This window comes from Tachysurus fulvidraco, chromosome 14, assembly GCF_022655615.1.
Source record: "Tachysurus fulvidraco isolate hzauxx_2018 chromosome 14, HZAU_PFXX_2.0, whole genome shotgun sequence".
Taxonomy (NCBI): domain Eukaryota; kingdom Metazoa; phylum Chordata; class Actinopteri; order Siluriformes; family Bagridae; genus Tachysurus; species Tachysurus fulvidraco.
Window position 1 is genome coordinate 23,855,007 of NC_062531.1, and position 11,178 is coordinate 23,866,184.

Below are 11,178 nucleotides of genomic sequence, written 5' to 3' on the forward strand. Positions count from 1 at the left end.
CAATCAGCCTACAATGCATGCACTACCACATACCCCCATTATTTCAAGGGACCTGCTGAACAGTACAAGGTGGGGGACACCCTGTCCAACCAATTACTGGGCACACACACACACACACACACACACACACACACACACACACACACACACACACACACACACACACACACACACACACACACACACACACACTATGGAGAATTGTAGAAGTGCCAATCAGCCTACAATGCATGCAAGTTGGACTGGGGTGGAAACTGGAGAACCCAGAGGAAACCCCTAAAGTACTGGGAGAAGATGTAAACTACGCACACACTATTGGAGGCTTTTTATAATCCCTGAAGGTGGTAATTGTTAATGGAAATCATGAGAAGTGATGATTCTTCATACAAAGCTCACACAAGTCTCAGGGTCCAGGCAGCTGTTGATTGGACAGTCTTATACATGGTATGGTGGTATCTGGATTTATAATAAAATGAAATAAAATGAATATTTACAATGTATGATAGACATCCTGAATTGATATATTTCTGCTTTGAGGTTTATGTTAATGTTTATTGTTAAAAGTTCTTTACAAATAAAACTGAATTGAATATTGAGTAAAATATTGAATATAATCAATGTTTATATAGAAAAATGTTACTGCTGAATACATGTAATGTTATAAGACTACATTTTTTTAATATAAATCTTATAAAAGTCTAGAAAGGGGAGGTTCATAGAAAGGGGAGGTTCTTAGAAAGGGGAGGGTCATAGAAAGGGGAGGTTCTTTAAAAAGGGGAGGTTCTAATAAAGGGGAGGTTCATAGAAAGGGGAGTATTTTAAAGAAGGGGTTCTTAGAAAGTCCCAAGGTCTTAGAAAAGGGGAGGTTTTTAGAAAGGGGAGGATCTTTAAGAAGGGGAGGTTCTTAAAAGTGGAGGTTCTTACAAAGGGGAGGTTTTTTACAAAGGCCAGGTTCTTAAAAAGGGGAGGTCCTTACAAAGAAAATGTTCTAACAAGAGGGAGGATCTCACAAAGAAGAGGTTCTTAAAAAGAGGAGGTTCTTAGAAATGGGAGGTTCTTAAAAAGAGGAGGTTCTTAGAAATGGGAGGTTCTTAAAAAGAGGAGATTCTTACAAAGGGGAAGTTCTTGCAAAGAGGAGGTTCCTATAAAGGCGAATTTCTTAGAAAGAGGAGGTCTTAGAAATGGGAGGTTCCTATAAAGGCGAATTTCTTAGAAAGTGAAGGTTCTAAGAAAGGGGAGGTTCTTACAAAAGCCAAATTCTTAGAATTTTAAGAAATTCTTACAAAGGGGAGATACTTACTAAACATCACATACTTGCTGTGAATGTTCGTGCTTGTTTGTTTAAAGCTTAAAAATAAGAAAGTATGATTTATCTCTACAATGTCATAATTACTGCAGTAACAAAACAACAAACGGAAAAAGGTCATTTTACCCCTTGTGATAGACCGTGTGCAATCAGGGACAAGCATGTGGTGTTCACCAACCTTACCAATTAGAGTTAACGATGATGTGTTTTTGTATCGTTCTAATAGAACATTCGATTTTTATTTTTTTTTGGTTTTGTGTCTTCTGATATATTAGGGTGCTTTCACACCAGTTCTGTTGAATCGTACCAGAGTTCGAATGCTCGTTTGGTGCGGTTCGTTTGGGCAGGTGAGAATGCAGCAATCGAACTCTTGTGCGCACCAAAAGCGGACCAAACAAGTGTACTGAGACCTCCTTAGAGAGGTGGTCTCGGTACGCTTCCAAACAAACTCTGGTACGGTTCGTTTGTGGTGAGAACACGGTCCGAGATCAAACAGACCTGACTGCAAAACGTATTGCGCATTTTGGACTAAACCAGATGCCGTAGTGGGTCGTTGGCAATATTTTCGGAAGATGAGCATGTCACAGTTTTGCAAAAGTAAAGCTCGCCGCCTCCTGAAGTGTCTTGCGATGCGTCTTCACCGTTTGCGGTGCATTAAAATGATATTTTCAAGCAGCATCCGCGCTTCATTCTGAAAATTAAGACTTTGCATAGAATGCTGTATACTAGTATGCCTCTTTTCCACCGGAAAGAACCGGGTGCTGGTTCAGAGCTAGCGCTAGTGCTGGTTCAAAGTTGGTTCCACTGGCGAACCTTCTAAGAACTGGTTTGCCTTTCCACCGGCTAGAGAGCCATCACAGAGCCGAGTGTGACGTCACTGTATACGTGTCCCAGCAACGTTAGCGCAGCGGCAGCAAACACAAACACAACAACAACAATGGCGGATGTTGCTTTACTGTTAATGTTCATGGCTTTGCGAACCTACATTGGCATCCAAACGCGGCGAATAAAACGTGTACGTGCAGCTCCGTGTAATCTGTATAAACGGAGGTCGTAATCGATAAAGTACATAACGTTATTTTATCGTTAACACGGAAAAAAATTTAGCCTTAGCATGTAGCTACCTACTATCATGTGTGCTGATAATGTATCATATCGTGGTAAAGTAAAAATGTATTAAACTTTAGTGTACTTAAGGTACATTATCAAATGCGCTAACAGTAGCTCTGCTCACAGCCCCGGACACAAGCGGTTCTTAAGTCTAGACCAGCGACGTTTTGGTGCTACTTAAGAACCACTTTTCCTGGTTCGGAGCCGGTGCTTTGGCGGTCGAAACAGAAAGAACTGGTTCTAAATTAGGCCCTGGCTCCGAACCAGCACTCGAACTGCCTCGGTGGAAAAGGGGCAGTAGATTACAACCACGAACATAACTGCAGCGCGCGGTCGTCTCTCCATGGTGTACTGTACGCTGTATTTTCCTCTTTTTGTTTACTTCCGGAGTTTCGTTGAAATTTCCCGCACGTTTATTCTGACCGATCGAGAAGCAGTTTAGGAAATACGCTCAAAGACATGTGGCCAATGAGTGATGTGGATGTTATCACATGACTGCATTTTGGTTCGTTTCAACTGGTGCGGAACAGAACGATCGGTGTGGTGTGAAAAGGAACCAAAACTGATAAAAAGCTACAAGGTATCATTTATTTGCTTTTGGTACGGACCAAATGAACCGAACTCTAGGTGTGAAAGCACCCGTAAACTCCTCCTGCTGAACATATAACATTATACAAAAAAATATAAATGTAATCTAAATATCAATGTTTAAATAGAAATATCTACATGAATAATCAATATTGCATTAAAAACTAACTCTCACTAGAAACCTAAACTGCATAATAATTTAGCAAAAACTATTTTTCTTTTGTTTGAATCTGTGTTTTCTGATTTGCTGTTTGTTCTCAGTTTTATTGTTGAATTTTACTGATTTGCTTTTTGTTGTTTTTTTTATTGCATTTTCTTTCCATTTGCTATTTAATTCTTAATTTACTTCAGATTTTCTTTTTTTGTGAAGTTTTTTCTGTTTTATTGTTGCTTCGTTATGATTTTCGGATCTGTTTTTGATCTGTTTTTTATTTTTTATTTGCTGTTTTTGTTTTTGTTTTTTTGCTTGTTTTCTGATTTGTACCTCGTTCCTACAGTAGCAGTCCCCCAACATTACAGCCATTAAACTGCTCAGTAGAGTTATGTTCATGTTTAATTCACCCTGCAAAACATTGTAAGATTGCTCTCACTTTTTTTTTTTTTTTTTTAATGATTTTTAACACAAAAACCTTCTAACTTATTCTGCCGGTATATCCACACGGCGGAGATAAATATGGAAATTGAGGTTGCTGTTTCTACAAAATTGCAGCAATCTGTGAATGGGAAGCTGTCGCGTGCTATAAATGGCCGACAGATCTTCTGAGCTATTTATTAGAAAAAAATATTTTAAAGTCATTTAACAGACTGCTTCCTGTTTAAAAGAAATGTGTGGAAATCATATCCCTACACAGACGTTTAAAGAAAGGAAATGTTCCTTATTTTCCATAGCTGTCCTAACGGAGGATGCTGTTATTCTCCCAATGCAGCCATAAAAATGCGACCGAGTGAGTGCAGCTCATATTTCAGTGGCTTTATTTCCAAAGAGTGGATGAAATCAAACAGACTACACGGAGAGAGATAGGGAGGATGAATCTCGGGAAGTGTGCAGCCCAAACGCAGTGTCCGAAAACAACAACACCTTAAGACTATTCAGTAAAACAATGCAAATACCAGATAAAGCATTTGATGATTTTTTTTTTTTTTTTACATAACAATTCATTTTTTTTAATTTCCCCCACATAGAAAATAAAGAATGCATGATAAGGAGATAGAGGGGGAGTGATCAATGGAAATAAATAAATAATTAATCATACAAAAGCAAAATGATTCACGGGCCTGAATCCGAATCACACAGGAATCCACACTTTGTGCCGGTTGAAGGAGCATAATGAAGGAGCTAGATGGGATTTAAGGTATTGGCACAAGCTGGCAGAGAAGGCATGCTTGAAAGTTTTTTCTTCTTCTTCTTCTTTTTTTTTAAATCAAAACACATATTTTCTAATAAGTAAAAATGAGGAATGACGTTTCTTCATATGGCACAAATACGAACCTCCCTGTCACGAACCATGCGCACACGCATTCACCCACAGCACGTACTCGCATCCGCGTTCGTCTTCTCATTCGCGCATGAGACAGTCACACACAACATGCGCGCACTCAACTCACACCCACACCCAACCACACACACACACACACACACACACACACACACACACACACACACACACACACACACACACAGGCATACACACATGACACTTTGATCATCAAATAAGACAAGGAAGAAAAAAAAATTAAAAACAGGAAGTGTCATTGCCATCAGCCCTTAGTCCCAAAGTATCACCCTGCTGAACGGTCAGGGTGTGGTAGTGCCGTTTAGGGCAGAGTTCTTGTAAAGAATAAAAGTGAAAAATACAAGTCCAGTTGTACTCAGAGTCCATGGCACGCAAACTAATCCTTATCTATCTCACAGTAGTTGCATCCATGTTCACTGCATTAGCAAAGCAGGCCAAGCCTCTGTATGATAATCAAACGTTCCTCTGTGGATTACGAGCGAGCGTGTCTGTGTTACCAAATGGGAATGATATGGAAATCACCCAAATGTAACCTGCAACTTTTCTGCTTTTAAGCCAAATCTGGGATCAATTCGCATATCGGGGTGATGCACATAGCCCTGGGCAAGGTGTTTCACATGAGAGCTTCTCTTCCCACTTTCCTTTTTTTTTTTTTACTGCAGGATTAAAGCTTGTCAGATATCGAGGAGGAGAATTTGCTGTCCGTGTTTGTCTCGGGTGTACGAGCGAGTGATGTGCGGATCAAATAAGCCTGCTCGGATTGAAACTCATGCACATACTATCCCTGAGGGCAGAGATCCTTAGAAAGGTGAAGAAGGGAAACACTATTGTGCTGTGCTCCCGTTGTTTTATTTATTTATTTATTTATTTATTTATTTATTTTATGTGATCGTCACAGATGCACAATTTTATTTTTATTTCTTTTTTTTCTTGTCTCGATGAAATCATCTTCCCCCTTTGCTGTGCATTGTGCATTTGTGGGTTGCTTGAGTGATGGAATATTGTAAACCTGTGAGAGTCCACATAAATTCACAGTCTGACTCTGTCGACCAACGTTTATCAAAAACATATAATGTGCTTTATCGTTGCGCAGCTATACAAAGAGCTTCTTATTTACAGTCTTACAAAGAAGTTGTGCTTTTTCTCTATTAGTGTTTTTTTTTTTTTAAATCCAGATGCTCGTTAAAAGAATGTACCCTTGGTATTTTTGCAGAGGATCTTCTTGAAGGCTCTGCGGAAGTCCTTGTTGAAAATGGTGTAGATGACGGGGTTGAGGCAGCTGTTACAGTAACCGATCCAGAAGAAGAATGTAAAGACAGGCTTAGGCAGCTCGCACGTTTTGGGACACACAGCTTGCAGGCTGTAGGAAAAGAAGAAAGGGAACCAGCAGACGACGAACACGCCGATCACCACCGCCAGGACAAAGGTGAAGCGTTTCTCTCGGTTCACCATGGCCTTACGGCGAGCCGAGTTAGGAGTCCCGTCCTGTTTAAGCTTCCCCGAAGCCAACTTAGTGCCCTTGGTTGTAGTAATCATGTCTCTGTACTTCTGGACAGTGGCTGGTGAGTGAATACCGGTGTCAAGCTCAGCTCCTGGTGTCACAGGAATCTCGATACCTGCCCCTCCGTGCTCTGTGTCTGAATCAGAACTCGAACTCTCACCGTTGTTGTTGTCGGGTTTCTTTACAATGCGCTTTTCCTTCTTGGTCTGTTTTGGTTTCTTGGAGTCTCTGTCTTGCTTTTGCATGTAAGAGCTGGAAGGTGAAAGAGAAAGAGATGGCACTGCAGGAGGCGTAGGGGTGCCGGGAGTCCTCTCTTTGGATGGAGAAAGGGGCGGATGCAGGGTGTCGGTACCTGTTGGACGGTTTGGACCCTCGGCTTGAGGCACGTTGAGTGTGGGTGGCCTTGTAGTGATGGGATTTGTCTGGGTCGTGCCATCTCCTCGTCCGTTTAGATGAGATCTGTCTTTTGGAGTCGCGGCACCGGTCGGGATCTCTTTCCTTGGTTCTCCTGGTGGGCATCTTGTGCGCTGCTTGGCGATCTGATAAATGCGCATGTAGACGAGGATCATGATGAGGCAGGGGGCGAAGAAGGAGCCGATGGTGGAGTAGAGAATGTACCAGCGCTCGTTGTTGAGCTGGCACTGAGGTCCTACGGAGGAGCTGGAGTTCCCCTGGTTCTTATTCATGGAAAGCAGCGGCGGGAAAGAGATGACGGCTGAGATGAGCCAAACTATTAAGATGGCACATTTGATGCGCCGCGGCGTCCTCTGGGCCCCATAGGTCACAGCACGTGATATGGACAAGTAGCGGTCCAAGCTGATTGCACACAGATGGACGATGGAGGACGTACAGAAGAGCACATCCAGCGCCAGGTAGATCTCGCACCACACCGAGCGGAAGTACCAGTAGCCCATCAGCTCATTGGCCAGTGAGAAAGGGATGATCAATGTGGCCACCAGGATGTCCGCCGCAGCCAACGAGACCAAAAAGAGGTTTTGCGGGCCCCTCAGAGAACGACTCGTCAGTACAGCAATGATGACTAGGATGTTTCCCACTATGGTGAAGAGAATCATGAGCGTAATCGCCGTGGCAAAGGCTGCTGTTGCTTCAGGAGAATACGGGGATAAATTCATGATCTCTTTGGAGGTTGACGTTGTGTTGCTGCTGATGTTTTGGTCCATTCCTAAAGTCCTTGTCATTGCTTTGCCTGCCTGTATATCCTCTCGGTGTCAACGATTCTAAAGAGCGGTCTGTTTTAGCCCTTGCACCAAAGTCTGCTTGAGAACCGGTATTGGATTTTTTTGTAGCGTCAAGTCTGCACACAAACACAGATGAAATCGAGCCACACGGAGATCATGGCTAAAACCGTGTCCCGTTGTTGCGTTCATGTATCCTGGAAACTTAGCATTCCTTTCTCTCTCTTCTCTACTCCCTGTAAGTCCATTCTCTTCCTCCACACGACTAAAAATACTCCAAGATACAGATCGCAGCTGTTTGATTTATAACTGATGTATCCGCTTTGTTTGTGTGAGCTCTTTTTCCATTTGGGCAAAAAAAAAAAAAAAAAAGAAGCTTTAACATAAAATAAAAAATCAGGCTTATAAATAAGACTTGCTTGCTCTTTGTGTCACTTAAAAAAATTATAATATTTAAATATTAAAAAAATGTAATATTAAAAAAAGCATTAAAAACACGATATGATATGATATGATATGATAATAATATAATATGTCATAAAGTCTCAAAAATCACTAGAGAAATTCACTTCGCCTGCTTCCTCTCAGAAAACATTCTGTCATGTTTTATTATAAAATTACATCTAATAAATATGTAAATATTCAAACATTCTTGATGAACACACATTTAATAAAAATCTCTATAAGTCCATATGAATATTCAATATTCATTAAATCCTCATAAATAAATTGTATTATAAATTATACATTTTTTTTTATTTTCCCAAGTGGAAATATATAGATATTAAAAATATTTATACCCACAGTTAAGAAATGATATGGCACCAAAAAAAAAAAAAAAACGGTCCTGTATTATTTCTCAGTCCTCCAGAGGAAAAAAATCTAGAGTTTATGTTTGGTGAAAATGTCCCAGTGTTGCAGAAAGGCGCCTTTGGTGATTTAAATCACATAAAGAGAGAAAAAGAGAGGCGTAAAAAGCAGCTCGGGTTTTTTTTTTCCTTCCGTCCAAACCTGATAAAAGTTGGGTTTTCGTCCGCATGTCTCACCGGTTCCGTTTCTCCGCGTGCGCTCCGGTGCGCTGCCGTTTATATCCGCGCATCGGCTCGGGTTGCCAGATTGTCTATATTTTTTTCTTCCACCCAGCATAATAAGCTTGAAGCGGGTTGCCAGTGTTGAATGTTAAATAACAATAGATTGTAAGCCAAATAATAGACTGATCAGATTGACTTCGCAGTTTTGGGAGTGGTTCAGATCGATCAGGTTAATTTTTTGCTCAGGGTTTCAAAGGTAAATCACCCAAACCGATCACCTCTGCTGATCCAGATTGGACATTAATACCGTGTTTAGTCAGAGTGGCCAGATTGAGATCAAAATCCACCGTATTGCAGTAATGTATTGTGGTTATAATGGTTGCCAGATCATCAGAATATATTTATTTACAGTTTAAGCTTCAATTCAATTCAATTCAAGTTTATTTGTATAGCGCTTTTTACAATAGACATTGTCTCAAAGCAGCTTTACAGAACATAAACATAGAGCAGAAGGTAAACATAATTAATGAAAAAGGAAATAACAAATAATAAAAGTAAATGAATTGACAGAATAAAAATTCTAGATTATTATTAGATATAAAAGTGCTGAATTAATTCTTATATTGCTTCAGAACTGTTGGTTTAGGTTTTTTTTTTTATCACAGTTCAACACAACCTTCTTAATACTGATGAAAAATCTGTTAAAATACCACTCGTACTTAGGTTAGGCTGTAAATATCAATTCAGTTCAGTTCAGCTCGTATAAGATTTAGTTCAGTACTTGTAAGCATGAATTCAGAACTATAAGAGCTTGGTATTGTAAGTAGTGTATTGACACAGTAGAAGTTAGTTCAGCACTCAACAATCCAATAAGAACTGAATATGAATATGCTTTAATTCAGCACTCAAGTTCTAAATTCAGTACAGCATCCAATAGTTCAGTAATCCACATGTTAATCAATCTACACCTAAAGTTTCCTGCTGTATGTGCTAATTTTTCAGTACTTGTCAATATAAGAATTAATTCAGCACTATGTCGGTTAATTCAGTACTGAAAGAGTTCATTCAGTAGTCTAGGCATTAACTATGCATTAGGTGTTGATTCAGAACTCGTAACATTAGCTAATTCGGTAGCTCGGGATTTATGCTAGTACTGAGTGAGTTAAATCAGTACTTCATGGTTTAATTCAGGACTTTAAATGATAGTTTAGCGCTGTGTTAATTCAGTAGTCTAGGTTTCATCACTGTCAGTATACTAGGAGTTCAGAAGGAGTTCAGCCCTTCATTCAGCATGCTGCGTGTTCAGTCAGCTATGTCAGTGAAATTCAAAAACGTCAAAGCAATCTTTTGTAAAATAAATGAATAAATAAATGACTAAATCAAAATAAATGGATCGTGTGTAACAGAAACCGGTGAAAATAAATGAAGCATGTGAAGGTAAATGTATTATTTGTAAAAAATAAATGAATTATGTAAAAAATAAAAATAAAGATCACATGGAAATAAATGAATCATGAGAAAATGAATGAGTCGTTTGTAAAAATTAATAAATCGTTCATGTAAAATAATCTGCTGGAAATAAATGAAGTATGAGAAAGTAAATGAATCAATTGTAAAATAAATAGATAGATAGATAGATAGATAGATAGATAGATAGATAGATAGATAGATAGATAGATAGATAGATAGATAGATAAACAAATCATGTAAAAAAAATCACGTGTATTACAAATGCTGTACCTATGAGAACATCTGAAAGATAACGTGGAAAGTTCACGTGTGAAACTCGTCTGACATTTCTGTAACACCATAAAACAGATGACACACTACTTAAAAAGTGACGTGACATACGGCTAAGTACGGTGACTCATACTCAGAATTCGTTCTCTGCATTTGACCCATCCAAAGTGCACACACACACACAGCAGTGAACACACACACAGCAGTGAACACACACACACACACACACGGTGAACACACACACGGTGAACACACACACGGAGCAGTGGGAAGCCATTTATGCTGCGCCGCCCGGGGAGCATTTGAGGAGGTTCGGTGCCTTGCTCAAGGGCATCTCAGCCGTGGCCGGCCCGAGACTCGAACCCACAACCTTAGGGTTACGAGTCAGACTCTCTAACCATTAGGCCACGATGCATTAAAAACATACAACTTTTTGCATTTTCTTTTTTCATATTTTCAGAGTTAGAAAAATACATGAGTGTTCCAGGGCTGGTCTATGAATGGTTCATCTTACTTCCACTTTAATTAGACAAACCAAATCAATTAGCAAAGGAACTTAGTAAAGGAACACGATCGTGTGTTTGACAGTAGCTACAAATCCCAGGGTGATTTTATACATTTAAGCTGAATACATCCCATTTAAGCTGAAACACTAAGCAGCATGAACATACTGAAGCCGGTGATAATCGATTTAACCTGGATTGTGGCTTGTTTTTTGTTTTTGTTTTTGTTTTTTTCTTGCTCGCAAGCCTTCGTAGAGAGAATCGGATTAGACTGTAGTGTCTACAAACAGAATCAGTCAAATTTGAGAAACTTTCATTTGCAAAGTCACCAACAGGTCAGAAAAAGTGCTGCTGTGGAAACACAATGACGGTTCAGGCAGATCTGTGTGAATTTCTGAGGAGGCTTGGTGACGCCGTGGGTGAATTTCTACTAAGATGTCACGGATGTGGTCGAACACAATGGGCTGATAAGTGCAGCGAATAAAATAAACATTCTGAGTCATTATTTTGTATTTCTGGGAAGGTGACTGACTGGTGAAACCAGAATATACTTATATAAACACACAGTAGGAGTACAAGTTCACTCGTTCACTAGAATAAAAACAGACACCTGAATATAAGTGAGGAAACGATGCTTCATGAAACAACCCTTCTGGAGTTATGTGTTGTTGTAATCATTGCAGTCTTTA

The 11,178-nt window shown here is 39.8% G+C and overlaps 1 protein-coding gene across 1 annotated transcript; it reads right to left on the reverse strand.

The window, feature by feature from the left end:
- Positions 1-3,959: 3,959 nt before the first annotated feature.
- On the reverse strand, positions 3,960-8,316 carry adra2b (adrenoceptor alpha 2B). The gene is made up of 2 exons (XM_027151852.2): positions 8,020-8,316; positions 3,960-7,553 (listed from the first exon to the last, which is right to left on the reverse strand). The coding sequence occupies exon 2, from the start codon at positions 7,216-7,218 to the stop codon at positions 5,701-5,703; it is 1,518 nt and encodes a 505-aa protein (XP_027007653.1). The 5' UTR covers positions 7,219-7,553; positions 8,020-8,316; the 3' UTR covers positions 3,960-5,700.
- Positions 8,317-11,178: the final 2,862 nt, after the last annotated feature.

Bases quoted from the DNA above. Each gene is read 5' to 3' on its own strand.
- adra2b (XM_027151852.2), bottom strand. From the start codon at position 7,218: ATGACAAGGACTTTAGGAATGGACCAAAACATCAGCAGCAACACAACG.